The following is a 25,953-nucleotide window of genomic DNA, read 5'->3' as shown; positions in this document are numbered from 1 at the left end:
GAAAAATGTCATTGTAAACCCATTGAAATTGGCAAGGGAACATCTACTACTATAACTCCTTTTTGAAATTGACTAGATTTCACAATGAGCCTGAAAAAGCTGCACAGACCAATCTATCTGCCATAAGGACTGGGCTTTAGGCCTGGTCTACACTATGAGTTTATATCGAACTTAGCAGCGTTAAATCGCATTAACCCTGCACCCGTCCACACAACAAAGCCCTTTATATCGATATAAAGGGCTCTTAATACCCATATCTGTACTCCTCCCCGATGAGGGAAGTAGCGCTGAAATCAGTACTGCCATTTCGGATTAGGGTTAGTGTGGTTGCAATTCGACGGTATTGGCCTCCGGGTGCTATCCCACAGTGCACCATTGCTGTCCAGAGCGGTCACAATCTGAACTCGGATGCACTGGTCAGATAGACAGGAAAAGCCCCGTGAACTTCTGATTTTCATTTTGTGTTTGCCCAGCATGGAGTACCGATCAGCACAGGTGACCACGCAGTCCCAGAATCGAAAAAGAGCTTCAGCATGGACCGTACGGGAGATACTGAAGTTGATCTCTGTATGGGGAGATGAATCTGTTCTATCAGAGCTCTGTTCCAATAGATGAGATACCAAAGCATTTGAAAAAAATCTCCAAGACAGAGAGAGCCACAAGAGGGACTCAACACAGTGCTGCATGAAACTTAAGGAGCTGAGACAAGGGTAATGGAAAGCCAAAGAATCAAATGGACGCTCCCGGGGGTGAGGGGGAAGGGGTGACTGAGGACTCTAGCTATCCCACAGTTCCCACAGTCTCTGAAAACTATTTGCATTCTTGGCTGAGCTCCCAATGCCTGAAGGGTCAAACACATTGTTGCGGGTGGTTCAGGGTGTATGTCGTCAGCCCCCCCATGAAAAAGGGAAAAAAATCATTTCTCGCCTTTTTTTCAATGTCATCATATGTCTACTGGATGCTGCTGGCAGACATAGAGCTGCAGCGCTACACAGCAGCATTCCCTTCCCTTCCCTTCCTGATGGCAGACAGTACAACATGACTGGTATCCATCATTGTCGTCCCGTGAGTGTTCCTGGCTGGCCTCGGTGAGGTCGGCCAGGGGCGCCTGGGCAAAAATGGGAACGACTCCCAGTGATTCCCTTCTTTAAGCTTTGTCTAATGGAGATTCAGTCCTGCCTAGAATATCATAGCAGCTGGAGGCTGCCTCCCCCCTTTATCTCTGCTTGCAGAGGCAATAAAGTCAGTATTGTTTCTTCATGCATTCTTTATTACTTCATCACACAAATGGGAGGATAACTGCCATGGTAGCCCAGAAGGGGTGGGGGAGGAGGGAAGCAGAGGGTGTTGTTGTTGCAGGGGCACCCCCTAGAATGGCATGCAGCTCATCATTTCTGCGGGATGTCTGGGGCTCTGACCCAGAGCGGCTGTTTGCCTCTCTGGTTCTTTAGTAGACTTGCCTGATATTCTAGGCAGGACTGACTCTCCCTTTACACAAAACTTAAAGAAGGGAATGACTTGGGGAGTCATTCCCATTTTTGTCCATGCGCCCCCGGCCGACCTCACCGAGGCCAGCCAGGAGCACCCATGACAGCAACAGACGGTACAATATGGCTGGTAACCGTCTCTGCTAACTTGCAAAGGCAAGGGGATGCTGCTGTGTAGCACTGCAGTACTGCATCTGTCAGCAGCATCCAGTAGACATATGGTGACAGTGCAAAAAGGCTAAACGGGCTCCATGTTTGCCGAGCTATGGCATCTGCCAGGACAATCCAGAAAAAAGGGCGCAAAATGATTGTCTGCCGTTGCCTTCATGGAGGGAGGATTGACTGATGACATTTACCCAGAATCACCTGCGACACTGTTTTTGCCCCATCATGCACTGTGATCTCAACCCAGAATTCCAATGGGCGGGGGAGACTACAGGAACTATAGAATAGCTACCCAAACTGCAACACTCTGGAAATCAATGCTAGCCTCGGTACACGCACACCGAATTAGTGTGCTTAGTGTGGCCGCGTGCACTCGACTTCATACAATCTGTTTCCAAATACCAGTTTCTGTAAAATCAGAACAATCCCGTAGTGTAGACATACCCTTAGTCTCAGTCTGGATTACAACGCAAAACATAGCAAACAAATTAGCAGTCTAGCAGCCCCAATATTACGTTGTGGATCTAATTAAGGTTCTAAAGAGATACAATTTGACTTTTTTGGAGTTGACTTAGAAAAAAATCCTTGTTTGTGACTAAACACCTGTTAAACAGCATAGCCTGAGGATTTTCCTTTTAACGTCTTTTTTAAAATAGGCTTGAGGGTTTTTCAGCTCCCTTTTCATTTTTAAAGGTCATTTAATGAACAGAGAAACTGACGATATAAGGCAAACTGAAAAAAAAACAAACAACCCAAAACACAGAGTTTTTGCTAACCTGTTTCACTTACAGTTGTCTATATGCAGCACATGACTCTTGTGTTTGGGGAGGCAGGATGTGAGCACCAAAAGCTCCCTAGAAGTGGGAGGAACCACTAGTGCCTGGACTGTGGCCCCATCCCCGCTTGGCCTCTTCCCCTGAGGCCCCATTATCCACTCTGCTCTTCACACCCCCACTCTGCCTCCTCCCCCTTCCCGCCACTTGTTCCTCTCTACCTGCTGTCTGCTCCTCCCTGCCCATTCCTTTCTGCCCCCTCTTGCCTTATGGGTGAGCAATGGGGGGGGGAGAGGGCGGAGAGGAGTGAGCAACTGGGGTCTCAGGGGGAAGAGGCACAGCAAGGGCAGGAAGTGGCAGATCATGGGTGAGGCCACAGGGGAAGAGGCCAAGCAGGGGCAGGGCCACGGTTCGGGCGCCAGTGCCTCCCAGCAACTTCTCAGGAACTTCTGGTGGCAGCGCTCCAAAGGTGGCGCGCATCCACTACAGCGGTGTTACAGTTACAGGACTGTCTGTACTTCTTGTCCCGGTTCTGGGCTATCTGAGCGCTATCGCCTCAGGTGTTCAGCCTCTTGCCCTCATCTGCTTCCAGGTGGAATCTTGCAATTCTCCCACGCTTAGACTGATACCCAGGTACATAATCCCAACAATAACTACTGCTTATCACCCTGCACGTCCAACTGGGTTTGGGCACCTGTCTTGACACAAAGCATTTTTATTTAGTAATTAGAAGCTGGATGAGAGTCGACAGTGTGCCCTTGTTGCCAAGAAGGCTAACGGCATTTTGGGCTGTATACGTAGTGGCATCGCCAGCAAAACAAGGGACGTGATTATTCCGCTTTATTCGGCACTAGTGAGGCCTCATCTGGAGTACTGTGTCCAGTTTTGGGCTGCACACTACAAGGAGGATGTGGAAAAATTGGAAAGAGTACAACAAAGGGGCAACAAAAATGATTAGGGGGCTGGAGCACATGATTTATGAAGAGAGGCTGAGGGAACTGGGATTGTTTAGTCTGCAGAAGAATGAGGGGGGATTTGACACCTGCTTTCAACTACCTGAAAGGGAGTTCCAAAGAGGATGGATCTAGACTGTTCTCAGTGGTAGCAGATGACAGAAAAAGGAATAATGGTCTCAAGTTGCAGTGTGGGAGGTCTAGGTTGGATATTAGGAAAAACTATTTCACTAGGAGGATGGTGAAGCACTGGAATGAATTACCTAGGGAGGTGGTGGAATCTCCTTCCTTAAAGGTTTTTAAGGTTAGGCTTGACAAAGCCCTGGCTGGGATGATTTAGTTGATGGTCCTGCTCTGAACAGGAGGTTGGATTAGATGACCTCCTGAGATCCCTTTCAATCCTAATATTCTATGAAATGTTGAATGCCAAAAAGTGCACATTTCATGTACTGATTTTAAAACGTCCTTTCCAGCTTTAGCCAAGGTACCACTAGGGAGAGCTCTAGGTTAAGTCAGAGGGTTTTCCTAACCCTTCAGTGGATTTCCCCCAACTTCTGCCAGTATGTGGAGTCTGTTAGTCATGTATTGTGTCTCTAGCTTGGGGGTGAGCAAAGTTTTTGGGCCGAGGGCCACATCTGGGTAAGAAAATTGTATGCAGGGCTGGGGCAGCGGGTTGGGGTGCAGGACAGAGTGCAGAGTGTGTGTGTGGGGAGTGCAGTGTGCAGGAAGGGGCTCAGGGCAAGGGATTGGGGCAGAGGAGGTGTGTGGAGTGTATGAAGGGGCTCAGGGAAAGGGGTTGGGGTGCAGGAGAGGTGCAGACTGTGGTGGGGCTCAGGGCAAGGGTGCAGAGTGCAGGAGGGGGGTCAGGGCAGGGGTGCAGGAGGGGTGTGGAGTGCGGGAGGTGGCTCAGGGCAGGGGTGCAGGAGGGGTTCAAGCTCCGGCCCAGTGCTGCTTACTTAAAGCGGCTCCAGGGTGGCAGCGGCGCACACTGGGGCCAGGGCAGGCTCCCTGCATGCCTGCCCTGTCCTTGGCACTGCACCGTTCCAGGAAGCACTGTGGCCCTGATGCCAGCCGCTTCTGAGAGCGGCGTGGGGCCCGCAGTGCCATGGGAGACAATCCCACGGGCCGGCTCCAAAGCCCAGAGGGGCCGGCTCTGGCCCAAGAGCCGTAGTTTGCCCACCCCTGCTCTACCTGAAGGTTATGTCAGTATTTCCATTATAAATGTCTGTTCTCAGGAGTTAATAGCTCAGACATAATGTCTGGCATTAGCCAGAATATAGCATACATTGAACAGAAAAGTAAGTTGTTGGGATTTTGAAATCAGTCTCCAAATGTCTCACTGAAAATGTCTTAGGGAGTTCTAGTGCACACTTAACACTCACAGGACAGCTGCACTGACAATGATGTAATGATGTCTTTTAGCGTTAGCCTTGCTCAGCACATCGGAGGCAAAGTTGTTGAGATTGTTTCTTAGTTCCAGGCATCACCCATGAGGGAGATCCCAGGTAGTGTAGTCAAAACAGAACAGCATAAGAAATCGTTAAAAAGCCATTCATCCTGAGCAGACTGAGACTGTTCTGCCTGACTAATCTGAATTCCGCCCGCTCAGTGGAAACAAAAACCAAATCCAGATTTGGACAGTTCTAATGCTGACCTGGGGGTTCACCTTAAACTGCCAGTATTTTTAGATGGATCCCCAAAGTGTGCACATTGGGAAGAAGTATGGACAGAACTCCCCGTCAGCTCAGGAAATGCACTGCTGTAGAAAGCAAAAGCTGCAGCTGGATTTCAAGAGGATGAGAGAACTTTATGAATGACCCCATCTGGTAGACACACAGAATAGAGGGACCAAATCTCATGCTTCAAGGAAAACACTGGGCCGCCGAGGTCAAGAAGAAATCTTGCCCTGTCCCTAAATACAGCATTCCACAATTGATGAGGTACTTCCTGAGGATTTTTTTCCAATGCATCAACTATAGATTACTATCACAGGCAGTATACCAAAACTGACAGGCTGTTGGTCCAATCTGGTATAGAAAATCTTATGATTCTATTAGAAAGAGGGGTGACTTTCGCATTTGCACATGCTATTAAACACAGTCCTTGTGCTTCAGAAGATAAAATACTACTTTCTCCTGAAATTCAGAGAGCAATAAGGGTACAAGCCACAGCTAACTTTATAAACATTTTTAGTCCTGTGACCTCCTGGGAATGAGAGCATCTTAGGGGCAAAGTTCCCATCTCCTCTCCTGCTGCTCTGAAATATTGCTATTGACAGTACATTTCTGCCCTATCTCAGATATTACAATACAGATCTAACAGATACTTTCAGAGCATAGGAAAGAATATGAAGATTCAATTCTATTTCACCTCATCTCTTCTTAAATACTTCGTATGTCTCCAGGTTTCGATTCTCTTCGGTGCTTGGCAACACACCAGCAGTTTGCACTTCTATCTCAAAGTACTTTACTAGCATTAAGCCTCGCAACACCCCTATGAAGTACATGAGGTACTATGAGAAACTGAGGCATAGAGAAGTTAAGTGAGTGGTCTACGTCACACAGCAAAGCCCATGGTAGAGCCAGAACTTAGATAATTCGGAGCCAAGAGTCCTGCCTCTGCACTACACACCACTTCTTCCCCAGCTGCCTCTTGTCTTTCAACCCACCCATCCTCCTCCCCACCTCCTAAAAATTCCCAATTCATTTGTATTGGTCTCTTCGGATGCTATTGTTACTCCTTGCTCTGATGGTCTGTGTGGAAAGCTAGGAGCTATCAGGCTCGATTCAGATACCAGGTTGGAAAGCACAAGGTAACAGGTTTTCTTCTTACTTCTTTGCATGATGCCACCCTCCAGGCCAGTTAATCGCTACCTTGCACTTGCCGTCCATCAGACACTGGGCTGCTGTGATGCTGGCCCCTCCTACAGCTGCTGCATAGTTAAAAATACCTTCAGTGGCTGGACAGTCATAACCTAGGGGTAAGAACCAGAGAGCGTCACTCAGGACAGAAGACTTCAGTGGGAACATCACTGCATTCCTAGTGGAAGTACACCAGGGAACTATATTTAACTTTAGTTACAGTTCTGGCTTCCTATTCTGGCTACTGTAGGAAGCCAAAGTGAAGCTGCTGGCAAGGGGACTGACCTCCTTTGAGCATGGTCCATGTGGAAGATGCCACCCTCTGGCTTTCCAAGGTGGGCTTCTTTGGACTCTGCTCCACAGGAAAAAGAATTAAAAGCCAAATGGCTTTCTCAGACTAAGAATACTCAGGGGTTGTATGGACCCCTCCTGGCTCAGTAACAAGCAGGTGCCCGGTCAGTTAGCCCATTTGCACCACACACACTGGTTCAGTTACCAGATATATTGGGTTGCTCTGCTCTATTCCCCTCTTTCACACGCAGTACCTGCAACCCCTCTACCCATCCAACAGCCACACAGCACATCCTTAGTCTCCAGAAGCAGAGCCCTTCTACACTTGAACACTATCATGAGAACTCAGTGGATGCGGACCGAGAACATAACCTACTCTCTCACCTCCAGCATCACCCCACGCATTGGAGACCTTTCCAGGCATATCCAAAATCTCAGGGTATGTCTTCACTGCAATCAGAGATATGGCAGCAGCATGTCAAGCTAGTTTTGCTCTTGCTAGCTCAAACAATAGCGGTGAGCTGCGGCAGCACAGGTTACTCACTCAAGAGGGCTTCCAAAGCCTGTGCTGCCACACATGCTGCCCTGGCTTCACTGCTACTGTTATTGGAGCTTGCTAGATCAAAGCTATTTCAACTATGTGCTGCAGTCACACTTCTAATGCACTGCGGACAGACCCTCAGAGCAGCACAGAATTCCAGGACCAGTTTCTAGAATTAAACCTGTTGCCTTGGAAGAGCCTTGGGTGTTTTGTGCAGAACTCAGGACTCTGCAGTCGGGATCAGTGTAACATCAAGAAGAAGGCAGCGTCTCCCACTGTCCCACACAAAGATAGAATCATAGAATATCAGGGTTGGAAGGGACCTCAGGAGGTCATCTAGTCCAACCCCCTGCTCAAAGCAGGACCAATTCCCAACCAAATCATCCCAGCCACAGCTTTGTCAAGCCTGACCTTAAAAACCACTAAGGAAGGAGATTCCACCATCTCCCTAGGTAACCCATTCCAGTGCTTCACCACTCTCTGAGTGAAAAAGTTTTTCTTAATATCCAACCTAAACCTCCCCAACTGTTATTTTTTGGTCTGGGAAGTAATTCCCTTGCTGCAGCCATTTAAACAGAGTAGCGTTCCTGAAGACGCGAGCGTCATGAACTTTTCCCGGCCATCCCACATTGATGTTGGATGACAAACTTCACCTCTCACTGTGCAGCTGGAAATGCTAAAGCCCTCCAGAGTGCTGACTTCAAGGAGCAGCTGCAAGTGCCATGGCAGGCAAGTGAGCAGTATAAATCCACTACAGAGCACAACGCTACAGTACTTGGTTGGAGCCCACTGAGCTCCTGTTATTTCCGTGATTTCTGCTTGCATATGCTGGAGCTAAAATCAAGGCCAGTCCCAGCTTGTTGGACATCTGCCTCTTCTGCTGATGCAAGGTACATGGGTTTGAGTGGCTGCTTCCTATCAAATGGCTTTTCAAACGCCTGGAACATCAGGACATGTCAAGACATCCAGTGGAGAATCCAACACCCAAGAATCATACTGAGCAGCAGAGAAGGAGTTAATGGCATTGGCAATTAAGTAGCCATCATTAGGTTTTCAAGTTAATGCTCCACGGAGGAGGAGGAGGAGGAAGACACCACCTCACACCCACCCCCTTTGCATCACTGGTTCAGGAAGCCTGGCTTCCAGACCTCTTAAGAAACACTGGAACAGGTTACACCATGGACCACTCTCTGGTGCCCTCTGCCTGTTTGAAACTAAAAGTGAAGCCTCAGATCCCAGGAACACTGCAAGTTCTGCATGATGATCATTGTGTAATACCCTCTCCTACCCCCAAGAAACCCATAAGCTCCAGTATCAGAGGGGTAGCCATGTTAGTCTGGCTCTGTAAAAGCAGCAAAGAGTCCTGTGGTACCTTATAGACTAACAGACGTATTGGAGCATGAGCTTTCATTGGTGAATACCCACTTCGTCGGATACATAGGCTCCAGCAGTTCAAATAGCAGCTTTGCACATCCACACTAGAGGTATACGGATGGAGTTATACCAATGACTAGAATCAGGACCTATGTGCAGTCTAGACAAGGTTTAAGTCACTCTTTGTTCAGCCATGGCCACTGAAGAACAGTTCTACTCTGAAAGCGGCCTTGTTAAAATGTCTCTTGGGACTCCATCTTTATCATCTTGGGGAGTATGTCTACACAGTCTGCAGCAGCATGCCTCCCAGCCCATGTTAACAGGACTCACTAGAGCTCTAAAAATAGCTATATAGACATCCCCCTCCCTAGGTTTCAGAGCCCAGGCTGCAACTTCAAAGCATTGTCTATGCAGCTGTATTTAGAGCACTAGCACAAACCCCACTCACCAACCAAAGTCTGTTGACTCAGGCTGGGAGGCTTGCTGCCGCAGGCTGTGTAGACACATCAGATCAAATGCACTTGGTTTCCAAGTAAACCATTGTTTTGTGTCTAGCAATCAGCCTGCCAACTCACTCAGTGATCTAAGAGCAATGCTGGAATCATTCCTTGTCACGCTGGGCTGCAGTAATATAGATTCTCAAAGTGAGACTCCATTAGCTTTATGATAATGATGCATGAGTCAGTACAGAATCTAGCTCCCTCTCGCAAAGCTGTGCTGCCTCTTCTAGGTTAAAAGGAGCAGTTTTTAGAAAGGTTTGCACTGGGAAAGCTAGTAGTTCTGCCAATTAACACAGGGAGAAGATCTGTGCAGTAAGAATAGCCCATTTTTACAGTCACTTAGAGCAGAAATGGACTTTGTTTAAAAGGCTGAAAAATGAGAAAATCTTTGCTGGCTCCTTCTGGAAAATGTGCAAGACTCCAACCTCAAAACAAACACAACCATCTTCCATTCATCTTTGCTTAAAAAGGCTCCTTACCTAGTCCATACTCCACAGACTCTGGGTGGTCATCATCCCCCTCCTCGCTGACTTTCTGGAGGTGCTGCAGATAGGCATCAGTGTGAAAGCTTGCCATCTCCTCCATGGAAGCCACTTTGGGCTTGACTATCCTAGCAAGACAGATGGAACAAGAGCAGTAAGGCAGATTCACGAGGCATAGCGGGAACTGCTTGACTGGAAGTTCCTCAGGTTAGGGATCTCAAATTAACTTACGTTATTAAAATACACAGGACACAACACTCACAGCAAAGGTTGCCATTCTACTGAAAAAAGCCTCCTGCTCTGAGCTGGGCCACTGATTTTAATGGGTGTGAGGCAACATTATCATGGTTGCCTTTGATGTGGAGCACTTGCAAGCACTGGCTTCAGATTACTGTGCAATTAATCTTTTGCCCTTGTTTGGATTCCATTTCTATTTTTACTTTTATTTGATGCTGTTCTGAGTTTGGCTGACTACAGATCCAATCATTTTGGTCACATACACAGATAGGTAACACCCATGGGCGGTCAGTCCCCCTCTCCCACTCCCCTCTTTCCCCCTTCCCCCTCAGGAGCCCAGACCACCTCCACCATGGCCCCCAGCCCCAGCGCACCGGGGGGCCCAGCCGCAGCAGCTCCAGCCCCTGGGCGCCAGCCCCAGATGGCACGGCTGCAGCCACCCACAGTGCGCCAGGCAGCACGACCCCAGCAGCAGCCACCCTGAGTCCCTGTGTGAGGCAGGCCAGCCAGCCCGGGCAGAGTGCTGGGAACCGCAGGATGGGGCCTGGCTTGGAGGCGGAGCCACACTAGGCTGTTTGGGGAGGCACAGCCTCCCCCTGCCTATGATACTCACCACCCATGATAACACCTGTGTGTCACAGCCTGGTCTAGTCCCACTCTCTGAATGGACACCAGTCCATTATGATGGGATCCAATCTCTGGATGCCATATGCTGCTAAGCCCCTGGGACTGGAGAGTGACAGGTTTCTGGTCGGAGCTCTGTCTTTCAGCAGGGCTGGCGCTTCCATTTAGGCGACCTAGGTGGTCGCCTAGGGCACCAGGATGGGGGGTGGGGCGGCATTTTGCGGCCCTCGGCAGCAATTCGGCGGTGGGGGGTCCTTCCACGCTCCGGGTCTTCGATGGCAATTCTGCGGTGGATCCTTCACTCGCTCCAGGACCCGCCAAAGTGCCCCGAAGACCGGGAGCGCAGAAGGACCCCCCACCACCGCCAAATTGCAGCCAACCGGGAGCACGGAAGGACCCCTGCCTAGGGCGCCAAAAACCCTGGCGCCGCTCCTGTCTTTCAGGTGCACTCCCCAGTGCAGAAACACCCCTCTTGGGCAGTAGAACCCTATAGTCTGGCCCCCCAGACTCCAGAATCAGTTTCAAAACCTTCCTGAATCCCTAGTTGTTTAGACAAATTCCAAGGAGTCCACCTGGCTATGGGAGCTCTGCTTTTTAGTTAACCCCTTCAGGGGCAACATCACAATAAAGCAAGGAAATCCAGGCTTAGCAAAAGAATACATTACCCTCCCCCACCACACACACACACACTTTACTGTTACAAAGCACAAGAGTTACAGATCAATGGAAAACAGCAAAACTCCTGAACGCACCCCTCCTCAATCTTATCTCACCCCCTGCCCCATTGTGAGTCTCTGTGTTTGGTCAGCGCTCCTGGAGGAAGCAAAGTCACTCCTGCCTCCAGTCTCCCCAGCTGCTCTCCTGTTTTTAATGATGAATTGGCCCCTTGGCTTAGAGAACATAAATCATGTCTAAAAGACCAGGGAGCACCTGTAAAATTTTATGAATATCATACTGTTCGATCTATTATTGTATTGTTTGTTATAGGATAACAAGGGATTCATTCAAGCAGGAGTTGCTTGCACATAACAAGAAAAGGGGACAAGAGCATCAGAAAGGACAATGCAGATGTCAATCACTTTAAAGTCTGACACCAGGCAGACTTCAACAGTCTGGAAACTACAGGAAGGGATCCCCCGTAGGAAAAACTGGAACAAAGAATAGTCCTGGAAGAACAGGAGAGAATGAGGCAGAGGAGTAGGCTGAACCGCTGGACCCAGAGATGGGAAGGTCTAGGATAAGCAAGGCCTACCAGTACCTACATCTACAGTAAGAGGGATATGTGTGACCATAGATTTTTTACGTGTTTAAAACTCCTTTCTATGGTTATCATCATAGGTGCTGACTCTGTGGGTGCTCCAGCCCTGGAGCACCAACGGAAAAAAAGTTAGTGGGTGTTTAGCACCCACCAGCAGCCAAACTCCCCTCCCTACCCCCTACTCCTGCCTGGCAGTGGCTCTGCCAATCAACTCCCCCCCTCTTTCCCAATGCCTTCCATGATCAGCTATTTCACAGCCTGAAGGAGGCGCTGGGGGAGCAGGGGCAGAGTAGGAGTTGAGGACAGTTAGAAGTCAGTGCCTGTGTTGGTTATGCTTTGTTCCTACTGTTGAGATTAAACACTACTTTGTTCTAAGAAGGCTGCTGTGTGTCACTGTACTCACCATGGGTCAAAGCAGCCAACGAGAAGACTCAAGTAGCTAAACCTCGTTGGATCTGTGGAGCAACCTCAGTTGATACACAAGGCACTTAACCTAAGAGTGGGAGAATCATGGGGTTCCACCCAGAGAGAGCTGAAGACACAGGGCATGTCACCTGTGTGACTAGAGAAGGGACAAATATGCAGCTAGCCCTGGAACTGTGATACTGGCTGCCGCCACCACCTTTTCTGCCCCAAAACTTCCACTCGGGAATTTCTAGGCATCACCCCATCGGGCAAGAGGAAAAAACAGCTACCAACCTTTCATAACTGTTGTCCCTTCTATTCTAGCTGTGCGCACGACCACATGCGTGGCCAGAGATTTTTGCCTTAAAAGCACAAGAAGTCAGATTTGATCAAATGAAATAAAAGTAAAAAACACATTCTAAGTTGATCTTAACACTTTCAGTAATCTTACAAACTAAGATGCTTCTCACCACAGGCTGGCTAGTTGCCCTTCAGCCAGGCTCTCTCCTTTGATCAGCGCTTCAGTCGCTTGGTGGTGGTATCTGTAGATGGAAGTGGAAGAGAGAGAGTATGGCAAACGTCTCTCCCTTTTATCACGTTCTTTCTTCCCCCTTGGCTTTGACCTCCTCCTCCTTCAGGGTTAGGTGAGCATTACCGCATCCTAGTCCCAAACTGACCAAAGGAAGCGGGGGGGTGACTCACTCAAGAGTCCAACAGATCCTTTGTTGTTGCCTAAGCCAGTGTCCTTTATTTCTATGAGGCTGGGCTAGGCTTGTCCCATACTGCCCCTCTGTTCCTGGAGAGTTTTGTTTGGGCTTGTTTTAAGCCATGAGGACACATTTTCAGCCTCATAACTATATACATGAAATTACAATCTATAACATTACTATAACAACATCATGAGCCTTCCAAAGACACCCGACATGACAACTTTGCATTGGATACCACACAATCATATTATAAGGATGAACATGGGGGTGCAGGGTGTTCCCCTGAGATACAGTGTCACACCCTGAAATTTGAGGTGCAGATGGTAATCCAGGATCACCTGCAGCAAGGCCTGTTTGGCACAGACCCGCCAATCCAAAGCACAGTATGTGAATCTTTTCCACTTTGCCAGGTAAGTTGCTCTGGTGGAGGGCATTCTGCTACCCAGCAAGACCTGTTGCAGCTGGGTCAAGCATTCCCACTCTTCCGCATTCAGCCATGCAGTAGCCATGCTGTCAAGTGCAACACCTCTAGGTTTGGATGCAGGAAATTGTCGTGCTCCTGGGACAGCAGAGCTGGACAAAGAGGGAGTAGCAGTGGCCAAATCAGTGCTGGCAAGGCCACTCGGGAGCTATCAGAATAACCTTCGCCCTGTCCTGTTTGATCTTCACAAGGACTCTGTGGATCCATGGCACTGGCGGGAAGGCATACATCAGGGCTCCCGACCACAGGAGCAGGAAAATATCTGACATGGAACCCCTGTCCATCCCTGGAGCGAATAGAACATATAGCATTTCCTGTTCTAGCAGGACACAAACAAGTCCACCTGGGGAGTTCCCCACTTTTGGAAGATAATACTAGCTGCTTCCAGATGGAGCGACCACTCATGGTGATACAAGAAGGTCCCACTGAGGCAATCTGCTAGCACATTTTTGGTCCTGGGCCCAGCTACCAGATGAATGGCATGCCGCACACAGAAGTCCCAAAGGATGAAAGCTTCTTGGCAAAGAGCTGACAACCTGGCTCTGCCCTGCCTGTTGATGTAATACATTGCGGCAGTATTTTCCATAAGGACCTGCAACACCTTGCACCTCAGGTGGGGCAAGAAAGCCTGACAGGCCAGGCGAACCGCCCTTAGCTCCCTAACATTGATATGAAGGGCAAGACTGTCCCACAGCTAGCGGCCTTGAGTGCTGAGCTTGCCCAGGTGAGCTCCCCAGTCGAGGTCAGAAGCATCTGAAACCAGGGTCAGGGATGGGGCCATGAAGGGAAACACCCTCCAACACCAACCCAGGGTTCAACCACCACTTCAGGGATGACAGGATGTGATCCGGCACCCTGATTACCCAGTGTATGTTGTGTCTGTTGGGGGCGTAAACCAACACCAGCCAAGCTTAAAGAGGTCAGAGGTAGAGCCAGGCATGACTGACCACGTATGTACAGGTGGCCATGTGGCCCAACAACTGCAGGCAGGTGTGAGCCATGGTGAGCAGGTGGTTCTTCGCATGGGAGATCATGCATGCCTCTGGAAGGAAGGCTCTGGCTCGTGTGGAATTGAAACCATCCCAATAAATTCCATGCATTGGACTGGCCTCAAGTTGGATTTTTTCTCGTTTATCAACAGGCCCAGATTGTGGCAGGTGGAAAGCACCAGATCGAGGCTGCTCTGCAATTGTTCCCAAGACCTGCCCTTGACGAGCCAGATCGTTGAGATATGGGAAGACCTGGACCCCTCAACGTCTTAGGTAATTGGCCACTGGCGCCATACATTTTGTGAAGACCCTTGGAGCTGCTGGGAGGCCAAAAGGGGAGTGCCATAAATTGGAAATGGCATTTCCCCACTATGAAATGGAGGAAACATCTGTGACCTTGAATATGGAAATATGCATCCTTCAAGTCAAGAGCAACTCACCAGTCTCCTGGATCCAGGGAGAGGATGGTGGAGGTCAAGGAGACCACAAGAAACTTCAACTTCTTGAGAAAATTGCTGAGGCATCACACATCCAAAATGGGTCTGAAGCCCCTTTTTGCTTTCAGGATTAGGAAATAACAGGACTAGAATCTTTCCCTGTCATGTTCCGAGGGACGTCCTCCACTGCCCCTCTTGAACGAGGAGTTGCTCATGTGAAGGGTCCCTGAAGAGGGACAGGAAGGACGGGGAGTGGAAGGGAGGAGCAGCCAAAAACAGCAGGGTGTAACCTTAAGACACTATCTCCAGCACCCAACCATCCGAGGTGACTCGGGACCAGGCTGAACAGAAGGGACAAAAGATGGTTGAGGAAAGCAAGATGGATCCTGGGAGGTGACTGGTGCATCGCTCTCAACCGCATGCTGAAAATGAGTGCTTCTGGCTCTCAAGGGTATTTTGCTGGGCCGGGCTGCACAAGTGAGCGGGAAGAGGAAGGGTCACGGTCACTGAAATTAAACATCTCTTTCCCTTCTTCTTGCAGACCCTGTACAAGGTTGCCAAGGCCTAGATGGCTGGAACTACTTTCTCGCAGGCTGTGGTGTATGTATGCCCAACAAGTGAAGGGTGGCCCGAAGTCCTTCAACCCATGAAGCCTCACATCCTTCTGTTCTGAGAAAAGATCAACATCATCAAATGGGAGGTCTTGTAGCAAGGTCTGCCTCGTAACCACCGCCGACATTACCTCCCTAGCTGTGGAGTCAGCCACGTCCCACATCATCCGGAGGGAGTACCCTCCTCCACCAGGGTGCCAAATTCCTGGCCCAAGCCCAACGAGAGGGACTCTGAACTTACAGAGGCAGTCCCATAAATTAAAATTTTATCTCCCTAGGAGGGCCTGATGGTTTGCCACCCGGAATTGCAGGCTAGCAGTCTAATGAATTTTTCTTCTGAACAAGTCCAATCTTTTGGTCTCACTAATTTTTTTTTGGGGGGGGTAGTGAGGGGAGGGGTCAAGCTGGTATGACCTTGTTTATCTTTTTCACTGGCCGCGGAGGCCACCAGCGAGTCCGGAGGATAGTGAGTGTAAAGGTATTCAGATTCTTTGGCAGAGACAAAGTATTTCTTTTTGGCCCTTTTTTGAGGTGGGAGGGATGGGTAAAAAGGTTTGCCGGAGGAGCCTGGCAAGCTCGAGGACACCGTCATGCACTGGCAGTGCGATACGGACTGGGGTAGAGGCTGACAGGACATCAAAAAAAGATGTCCACCTGCTCAGCCATTTTCTCCACCTTCAGGTCCAAGTTCTCAGCCAGCCGACAAAGCAGGGCCTGGTGTTCTTTAAAATCATCTGGTGGGCTGGCCCTCGAGGGTCCCGCAACAGCCTCATCTGGGGACGAAGATGACGATTGCACCACTGGGGGAGAGAGGCTTAGGGGTTGGTGCAGCTTCCTCTGCCTCAACCTCTGAGTAGTGCCTCATGCACCAAGCCTGGTGCCATTGGTGCCACCAGCTGTTGCTCTGAGGCAGTTGCTGATGAGCAGTGTGAAGGGGGCAATGACATAACTGGTACTCCCCACGTGCTCCAGTAAAGCCACTGTCCTGGCCACTGGCCATGCTGCCTAGGGTGTCCACTTGCACTGGTGCAGTCTAGGCGAGGGGCTGAACTGAGATTCTGTGCCAGAGGAATCCCCTTCCGGTGACCACGGTGGGGCCATTAACGCCTGAGTTTGTTTGCTGACTGTCACTGTCGGAGACCAATGCCTGGAGCGAGGGGATCAGTGCCGATATCAAGGGGACCGGTGCCAGGGGAACCAGAAACGCGATAGGGAACACTCCCACAAGGCAGGTGACCAGAACCTGAGCCAAAGACAACTGGTGGGAGGGCAAACAGTGCTGGTCATACAGAGACCACCGTCTTCCTCTAGGCGATCCATGCTGAGATGGTGGGGACTGCTATCAGTACCGTGACCTAGGGCGAGCCCCAGAGAGTCTGGGCTGTGATTCCGGTGACATGTGGCATGGAGGTGGAGAGCAGTGCTTCATCTTGAGGGATCGGCAGTGCTCTACTACCCCAAGGGGTCTTAGCAGCTGGCTTGCCCTCATAGGGAGCCTTTACTGGTTTCTGAGACACGTGATGCATTGGCGGCGCAGGCAGAAGCCTCTGCTCTCTCAGCCCCAGGATAGCTTGTGAAGGCGTCGGTACCATCTGGGGGTTTAGGTCCCATGCCGCTCCCAGGAGTTGGTGGTGGATCTTTCAAGGGGCTAAGGGAGGCACAAGCGTGAGGCTTCAGAGTGGCCGTGTGGCTCGAAGTGGGTCTCTTGTCCAATGACCCATATCCCTTCTTGCCTGATGCCAGGTAGTCATGCTTCCTGGCCTTCTTTTTTGGCACGGGCGACGGGGAATGGTGCTGGACAGAACCCAGTGCCCGGGAGCACACCAAGGCACTCAGTGAGTCCTGGTGGGATGGCATGGAAGCCAGACGAAGGGCAGGCTCCATGAAGAGAACCGGTAAATGAAAAGCCCGCTCTTTCTCCAGGAGAGAGTGCAAATTTTTACAAATTTGGCACTTATCTCTATCGTGTAATTCCCCCAGGCACTCGAGGCAGCTGCTATGGGGGTCACTCACAAGCATAGGCTTGTTGCAGTCCATGAAAGGCTTACCTGGGGTGAAGTCCCCGCTGGGACTTTAACTGCTAACTATTAATACACTTAACAACTACTTAACACTAACTACTATAAACTAACTATTTACAAGGCCCTAAGGCTCGAAGTCAGTAAGACGAAAACCGCTAGCCCTTGCAATGCAAGGAAAGGCACTCCAACTAATCACCACAGGCACTAAGAAGGAACTACGGGCTTGGATACACTTTCGAGTTAGAGTGCATTAAAACAGCTCCGAGCACCCTAACTCATGATGCGTACACACTGACAAGGCATGCAGAGCACCAGGACTCCACTGCTGGAGCGCTCCTGGTAATCTACCTCCATGAGAGGCATAATACTTGCTGCGCTCCGCCTGGAGCGCCACCAGTGTGGATACCCTGGTCTATTAATGCGCTCTGATTGGCCTCCAGAAGTGTCCCACCATGCTTTGTCTAGCCACTCTAGTCATCACTTTGAACTCTACTGCTCTGACCTCAGGTGATGAACTGTCAGATCTGCCCTTTAAATTCACTGGGAATTTTGAAAATCCCCTTCCTGTTTGCTCAGCCAGATGTGGAATGATCTCAGCGAATCTTTCCATGTGACCACGCCTCCACACACCAGGCGATCCCCAGTATGGAACAATGGCAAGGTGCTGGGTCTCATCAGTGTTTGGGGGGGGGGGGGAGGAAGCTGTCCAGTCCCAGCTGTGCTCCAGTCGCAGGAATTATACCACCTTCGGGCAGATATCAAGTGTGGAAGTAAAGCAAGAACTAACAGGGATTTGAAGGGGACTTCAATGCAAACAGTCGCTTCTGTGAGCAAGAGTCAGGCTAGCTGTTACGCTAATAACGCAAGACTTGTAGAAGTGAGGATTGTGTGAGGCGAATGGGAAAGAACTGTGTGAGAAGTTGTTGCAACTTTGCATTAGATATGGAATGTGGACTATAGTCTAAATAGAAGTGAGAAAAATAAGATATCAAGATGACCTATGTATAAACAAAATGCAGCTGTTGCTTATTATTGCATGTAACAAAAGGTATAAATGCTTGCTGTAACTGTTTACCTGGAGAGAGACCTGTTTAGCTCTCTCCGTCCATGCAATTTCTAGAGATAATAAAGTATCTCATTTGCTACACCCAACCAGAGAGTGAGAACTCTTTTTCTCTGACACAAGGGACATGATGGAAAAGGGCCATGACCAGGACGCACTGCAGTGCAGGGTTAAAGTAAAGGAGCTGTGGAATGCGTACCGCAAAGCGCACGAGGCAACTGCCGCTCTGGTAATGCCTGTGCAATCTGCCGTTTCTACAAAGAGCTGGATGCAATTCTTGGGGGTGACCCCACCTCCACTCCTAAAACCACCATGGACACTTCAGAGCCCAGTTCAACAAGGAGGAAAGCAGGAGCGAGGGAGACAGCCCGGCATCCCCAGATGCATGCAGCCAGGAGCTGTTTTCAAGCCAGGAGGAAGGTAGCCAGTTGCAGTGGATGGTGCTTGGGGAAGAACAAACACTAGAGGAGGTGCCTGGTAAGCGGCTTTTATTTTGGGAAGGAAGTTTTTTGGTGAGGGCTCTTGGGGCAAGGAGGGTTAGGACTGCATGCATGCCTAGATGCGAAATAGGTCGGTGATGTGCTCTCTCCCGTCGCGGTAATTGGCCTCAGTGATCTCTTCAAAAGGTCTCATGCAGAAGCTGGGCAATCTGCTTGCACAGGCTCCTTGGCAGAGCTCCTATGCTCCTCATCCCAGTAATGCTAACATGTCCACACCACTGTGCCGTGACAGGCGGGGGGACCACTGCTGCACACAGGCATACTGCACAGGGGCCAGGGCGGAAGCTGCATTGTAGCAGAAGACCCTCCCTTGCTTCCCAGGTCACCCTTAGCAGCAAGATATCTTCCAGGACCAATTCATCCTGTGGAAAATGTGGGGACAGTGTTGAGTATAGGGGCTCCCTGCAGTTGTTGGCTCTCCCCAAGGCACAGAACCCCAGAGGACAGTAAGCTGTGAAACAATCAGTCCCCCTTGCCCCTGTGCTTACTCACCATTCTGGGGCTCCTGTGGATTATGTGCGCTTGCTTTGGGACAGGCAATTTCTACTATTGTGTACACTGTGCTTGTCTTTAAGTACGGCCAAATCATTGCTCTGTCTGGCGTGAACAATGCTACCTCTTAAGTGTTTCATTTTGGCTTTACAGGTGCAAACTTGAGATCCCAGCCATCCTTATCATCACTGGCTGAAAGACTCCAAAGAATCAGGAAGCATCCAAGAAGAAGCAAAGAGGATGTGCTGCATGAAGTCATGCAGCAGTCCCTTAATGAAAATCAAAAAGTGCAGGCGTGGCAGGAGAGCGAAAGGAGGATCCGCCAGCAGAATGCGGATAGCTGGCACCAAAGCATGGAGCGGCTGCTAAGCATCATGGAGAGCCAAGCGGACTCGATACAGGCGCTCGTAGCAATGCAGGTAGAGCACGTCCGCGCCCACTCCCCCCTCTGCAGCCCTTGTCTCAAAACTCTTTCCCTTGTGCCTCCATGTCACTGCCAACCCACTTTCCCCAACATCCGGGTTATTATTGTCATCAGCTGCCTTCAACATCTGTAGCTTCACCACCCAGCCCACTGTAGCTGCACAAACCACCACCCGCTTCTCCACCATCAGGGCAGCTCTCAGTCTCGTATCCTTGCGCCGCACAGTGGGGGCAAGCTCAGCACACAGTCCCATGAAAGTGGCTTTTCTCATCCAAAAGTTCTGCAGCCACCATTCATCATCCCAGACTTGCATGATGATGTGATCCCACCACTCAGTGCTTGTTTCCCCGAGTCCAAAAGCGGCGTTCCACTTTGGTGAGCATGTCTGTGAATGTCACAGGCAATCTCATGCTGTAAGCATTATGTGAGTTGACATCATCGTTGGACTCCTCACTGTCGCTTAGCAGCTTACAGATTAACTTGACTGCAATTTGTGACGTGCTGGCAAGACCCCTCAGCATATTCCTCAGCAGTTCGAGATCCATTTCCACATGCCAAAAGGGAAGACAGAGCACACAGTACAAAAAACATTGAAAATGTGCCAAATGTGGACAGAAGCACAGCGATTGCTGGGATGAGAAGCGATGCATCACAGGGCATTGGGACAGGCCCCAGAATGTCCCGCATCCCGCTGCCCCCTTCCCACAAGCCACAGCACCAGAATAGGAAGAGTTGCTCTGGGGGATAGCTGCCCATAATGCACTGCTCCCAATGCCGCTGCAAGTGCCTTAAATGTGGCCACGCCAGTGCTCTTGCAGCTGACAGTATGAACACACTGCAGTGCTCTCCCTGCTGCAGTCTCCAAGGGCTGGTTTAACTCGCAGCGCTCTACATCTGCCATGCCCTGAGAGGGCGTAGGGTCATCGGTGCCTGCTATACCAGCGCATGAGCACTGCACTCAAGGGGGCACCACTTCCAACCCTACAGATACCACTAAGAAAAAATTTCCAATGACTATGCACATGCGCACACCTAGAATAGAATCGACATGAACAAGCATTTGAAGAAGAGCGGGATTCCTTTAAGATGCTATTTCTGGACACTGCTCAGAGATTCTATCATCTGTAGCAGGCTAACAGGCATCCAGGATGTTTGAACACATACACCAGCCCCCTTAAGCACTGGAAGAGAAGAGGAAACCTCTCTTTTCCTCCTTACCCAATTCCCAACACCCTCCTGAGGGAAGGGCTCTTCAGTACCCTACTCCAAACCTCTGCCTGAGTCCTTTTGTACCCCACAAATTCTGAGTTCGTGGTACCCCATGAATAGCTCTAAGACCTGGCTAGACTGTTCTCAAGCAGCAATAAGAAACTGACATGGTCTATGTTGGTTTCCCAGCTGCCCATTAGGCTCTATTAGCAGTGGGAAAGCTAATCAGTGCTTGGTCACTGTCACTCATTAATAAAAGTTGAAGATGGCATGGCACATTTTAAAAAAAAAAAAAAGCACTAGATATTTAGTACCTGGAAGACTTTTCTCATCAGATTCTGATGATAAATCACATCTGTCATAACTACTGTAACACTGTCCATTTAGCAGAACAAGCGAACTTTGTGTACAAATCAACAACACTAGAAGTCAGTGTGTGGGTTTTATGAATGCACAGAATGCAGGGCCCAATCCTGCACTATGCAGCATGGTACCGAGTTCCTGGCGAGCTGAGGATACTCAGCACCCACAGGACCAGGCAATTAGCATACACTCTGCATGAAATAGATGATGTGACTTACCTCATGTGGTCAAGTAAGGAATATGCTTTGATCAAAGAATGCACCATACTGGCCTACAGAATAGAAATGTAAGAGCACAGGTTACCAAGTTATGCAAGGGTTACCAAGCAGGCCTGCACCATACGTAGAAGAATGTCCCTAACCCAGAAGCTTGCAACGTAACCCCCACACAAACATAGAGCAGATATGTCAGAGATCCTAAACTGAAATGGTGCTGATATGTACCAAAGGTCCTTCATTGTTAGTCTTTAACGATTTTCCCCCAAAATTCCTGGGTTTTGAAAAAAAACAATATTCGGGTTTTACTGATTTTCATCCAAATTTTGGCTGTGTCAGGATCCAGGAATTTTTCGCTGGGAAACCAAATGGGGCTGTGTGGAAGGGTGAGCCAGGTTAGGAGGGGCTCTATACACCAGGGGCAAGTAGTCAGGGGTGCAGCCTTCTGCTCCCCTTCAGAATTCAGCCCTTTACCCTGGCCCCATCTGCTTCCTCCACACAGCGGCAGAATGAGATGGGCGGGGAGCTAGGCCCTGGAAGCTGAAAGGACTGGACCGCTACAGGTAGTGGAAGGCTACTGCCACATGGTGAGACTCTGCTTCCCTCCACCCCCACTCTGCCCTTTGATTTCAGTTTCTACCTATTTTCTCCAGTTTTTTAAAAAAAGTTAATAAAAAATGAAAATCGGAATAAATTAAAAAATAAAATAAAATAAAAACAAACCCAAGAGCCTTATATATACCACACAGGTGACATCCATGTAATACACTGCATTTATCATGCATTTTTTACCATCTCACTTGGACTCTGCCCACTGATCCATCTCCCAGGGACTATGTCAACCACTCCTGAACTGTGAACAGCTTCAAAGAGCCTTTTCTTTATTTTCCTTTTCTTTAATTAAAAGGAATCACTCAAATATTTCTTTCCCCCCATCCTTATGTGGATTTCCTTCCCATCGTGACTTGGATGGGTTTAGTGCTTGAAAACTATAGTTATAGGCAGCCGTGGAGAAACATAAACAGCAATACAGGTACAAGGCTTGAACATCCACTCACTCCTATTCACACATGAAATAGTTCTTCTGAAGAATGTGGCATTTGCAGAATACATGGGGGTGCAGAGTTTGGTATAAAGATTTTATCCAGGTTTATTTCAAAGCTGTCTATCTCAAGCCAACACCCTAATTTTGGTACTACCTAAGCAAGGAGGAGTTTCTAAAGCCTGTATCATTCTTTCAACCAGCAGAAGTTTTGTATGCTCTTAAGCTTCCCTGGATCAGAGGACACTGAAAATGTCCTAGCATGTAGTGCCCTCCTTCCTACCAGGAGAGGCTGGCAATCCAAGAGACCACAAGACAGCAGCTTGGTTAGAGACTGCCAGGTCTGCTGAGATTCCCCCCTCTGGAGTTAAACATAGGGAACAGGAGAAGATTTTTACATAAATGTTATCAAAGCAAAACAGATTTATGCCCCATTTTTCTAAACAAGGTTCCCTGCTCCCAATTTCTCCCTTAGCCAGGTTTTAAAGATCCTTACAAAGCCTTCTGGGGTACATTAGCTCCCATGTTGCTGTTTCCTCACGTTAATCTCTTTCACTTGGCAGCTCCCCTTTTCCCCTCAGCCAGCTAAGGCTCCGGAGCAAGGAGCATCTCTTGCTGTGTGTCTGTGCCGGGCTGGGCACGAGGGGGCCCTGATCTCAGGCAGGGCCTCCAGGTGTACAAACAATTATAACACAGATGTTCTGACTGGCATGGGGGGCTTTTCACTTCACACTGTTTTTGTATCAACCTTACTGCTACTTCCAGGCCGCTGGATTACACCAACCCCGTCTCAGCTGGGATGGGAAAGTCACAGCCTGCCCCCCCAGGGCCCACTACCCTCCACCCAGAAACCCCGCCCCACAGGACGCCCCAAACTCCCCACCCCGTCCCCCCAGCTTCCCACCCAGCCCATCACAGCTCCCCAGCAGGGCCCCCCAAGCTCCCCATCTGCACCCCAGTGCCCCCAAGCTCCCCACGCCACCCCCCGAAACTCCCCACCCCGCCTCCCACAAAGCCCCCCCGAGCTCGGCACACCACACTCTGGTGTCCGGCCCTGCCCTTCACAGGCCCCCCGCTCACCCACCCGTTTAGGCACTTTGCAGAGCGAGTCGCACAGCGCCAGGTACTCCGGGCTGCAGACATAGACCGGGGGCAGCGGCAGAGCCGCTTCCATGGGTTCCCGAGCCGGCTCCGCGCCCTCCGGCCTGTGCGGACCAACGGCACGCCGACCCCTCGGCACGCCGGGAGCTGTAGTCCTATAGCGCGGCCTGACCGTCCCAGGGCATGCTGGGAGCTGTAGTCCCATGGGACATTCTCTAACTTGTCCTCTTTCTGAAAGTGCAGTGCCCAAAACTGGACGCAGTTCTCCAGCTGAGGGCTCACCAGTGCTGAGCAGAGCGGACAGTTCCCTCCCCTGTCCAGATACCTCACTCCTGTTAACACACCCCTAACAATATGAGCATTTTTCACAACCAGGGGGAGGGATAGCTCAGTGGTTTGAATATTAGCCTGCTAAACCCAGGATTGTGAGCTCAGTCCTTGAGGGGGCCATTTAGGGATCTGAGGCAAAAGCAAAAAACCACCACCAAACTACTTGGTCCTGCTAGTGAAGGCAGGGGACTGGATGCAATCAATGACCTTTTAAGGTCTCTTCAAGCTCTATGAGATAGGTATAGCTCCATAAATTATTAACTGTATCACTCATAGTCCATCAGTGACCCACTAGCACCCCAGATCCTTGCCCACAGTGCAAGCACCTGGCCAGTTATTCCCCATTTTGTGGTTATGCATTTCAATTTTGCTTTCTAAATGTTGCATTTTGCACTTACATGGACTTTCATCTTGTAGATTTCAGACCAATTCCTCACCTGATCAAGATCCTTCGGAAATCTAATCATGCCTTCCAGAGTGCTTGCAAACCCTCCCAGTGGTGTAGTGATTGTAGATCACATTCTTTCACGAGAAGCATTCACTTTAGTGCTTTAACTAAACAGCAGGTCACATTATTTAGAACATAAGAATGGACATACTAGGCCAGATCAACGATCCATTTCTGACAGTGACTGGTGTCAGATGCTTTAGAAGAAATGAACAGAACAGGGCAATTTATCATAGAATCATAGAAAATTAGGGCTGAAAGAGACCTCAGGGGGTCATCTAATCCAACCCCCGTGCTCAAGGCAGGACCAACCTCAACTAAATCATCCCAGCCAGGGCTTTGTCAAGAAAAGCCTTAAAAACCTCTAAGGATAGAAATTCCACCACCACCCTAGGTAACCCATTCCAGTCCTTCACCAGCCTCCTAGTGAAATAGTGTTTCTTAATATCCAACCTACACCTCCCTCATTGCAACTTGAGATCATTGCGCCTTGTTCTGTCATCTGCCACCACTGAGAACAGCCGAGCTCCATCCTCTTTGGAACCCCCCTTCAAGTAGTTGAAGGCTGTTATCAAATCCCCCCTCACTCTTCTCTTTGGCAGACTAAACAAGCCCAGTTCCCTCAGCCTCTCCTCATAAATCATGTGCCCCAGCCCCCTGATCATTTTTGTTGCACTCCGCTGGACTCTCTCCAATGTGTCCACATCCTTTCTGAGGGGGGGGGGACCTAAAACTGGATGCAATACTCCAGGTGTGGCCTCACCAGTGTCGAATAGAGGGGAATCATCACTTCCCTCAATCTGCTGGCAATGCTCCTACTAATGCAGCCTAATATGCGGTTAGCCTTCTTGGCAACAAGGGCACACTGCTGACTCATATCCAGCTTCTCATTCACTGTAATCCCCAGGTCCTTTTCAGCAGAACTGCTGCTTAGCTAGTCGGTCTCCAGTCTGTAGCAGTTCATGGGATTCTTTCTTCCTAAGTACAGGACTCTGCACTTGTCCTTGCTGAACCTCATCAGGTTTCTTTTGGCCCAAGCCTCTAATTTCTCTACGTCCCTCTGGACCCTATCCCTACCCTCCAGCGTATCTATCACTCCTTCCAGTTTAGTGTCATCTGCAAACTTGCTGAGAGTGCAGTCCATGCCATCCTCCAGATCATTAATGAAGATATTGAACAAAACTGGCCCAGGACCCACCCTTGGGGCACTCCACTTGATACTGGCTGCCAACTAGACATGGAGCCATTTATCACTACCTGTTGAGCCCGACAATCTAGCTAGCTTTCTATCCACCTTATAGTCCATTCTTCCAGCCCATACTTCTTTAACTTGCCAGCAAGAATACTGTGGGAGACCATATCAAAAGCTTTCCTAAGTCAAGGAATAACATGTCTGCTGCTTTCCCCTCATCCACAGAGCCTGTTATCTCCTCACAGAAGGCAATTAGGTTAGTCAGGCATGACTTGCCCTTGGTGAATCCATGCTGGCTGTTCCTGATCACTTTCCTCTCCTCTCCTCTAAGTGCTTCAGAATTGATTCCTTGAGGATCTGCTCCATGATTTTTC

At 49.6% G+C, this 25,953-nt stretch overlaps 1 protein-coding gene across 13 annotated transcripts in view; it reads right to left on the bottom strand.

Annotated features, from left to right (window-relative positions):
• HDAC8 (histone deacetylase 8) overlaps positions 1-23,732 on the bottom strand; it is a 99,261-nt gene extending 75,529 nt beyond the window's left edge. For 9 of the 13 annotated variants that reach the window (XR_004001903.1, XM_030574637.1, XM_030574640.1 and 6 more), the window contains exons 1-4: positions 23,593-23,732; positions 21,470-21,522; positions 9,425-9,555; positions 6,211-6,352 (exon numbers count right to left, since the gene is read on the bottom strand). Coding sequence is in view for 8 of the 13 variants with exons in the window: in XM_030574637.1 (XP_030430497.1) it covers positions 6,211-6,352; positions 9,425-9,555; positions 21,470-21,522; positions 23,593-23,682 (416 nt within the window). In the remaining 5 variants the exon portion in view is untranslated. Of the gene's footprint in view, positions 1-6,210; positions 6,353-9,424; positions 9,556-12,421; positions 12,457-21,469; positions 21,523-23,592 lie in introns of those variants that run through there. The other 4 variants (XR_004001905.1, XR_004001907.1, XR_004001904.1 and 1 more) reach the window with 4 other exon arrangements.
• Positions 23,733-25,953: the final 2,221 nt, after the last annotated feature.

The sequence above is a fragment of the Gopherus evgoodei genome, chromosome 9 (assembly GCF_007399415.2).
Source record: "Gopherus evgoodei ecotype Sinaloan lineage chromosome 9, rGopEvg1_v1.p, whole genome shotgun sequence".
Classification (NCBI taxonomy): Eukaryota; Metazoa; Chordata; order Testudines; family Testudinidae; genus Gopherus; species Gopherus evgoodei.
Note: the sequence above shows the minus strand (reverse complement) of the source record. Positions and strands in the feature narration are given on the sequence as shown.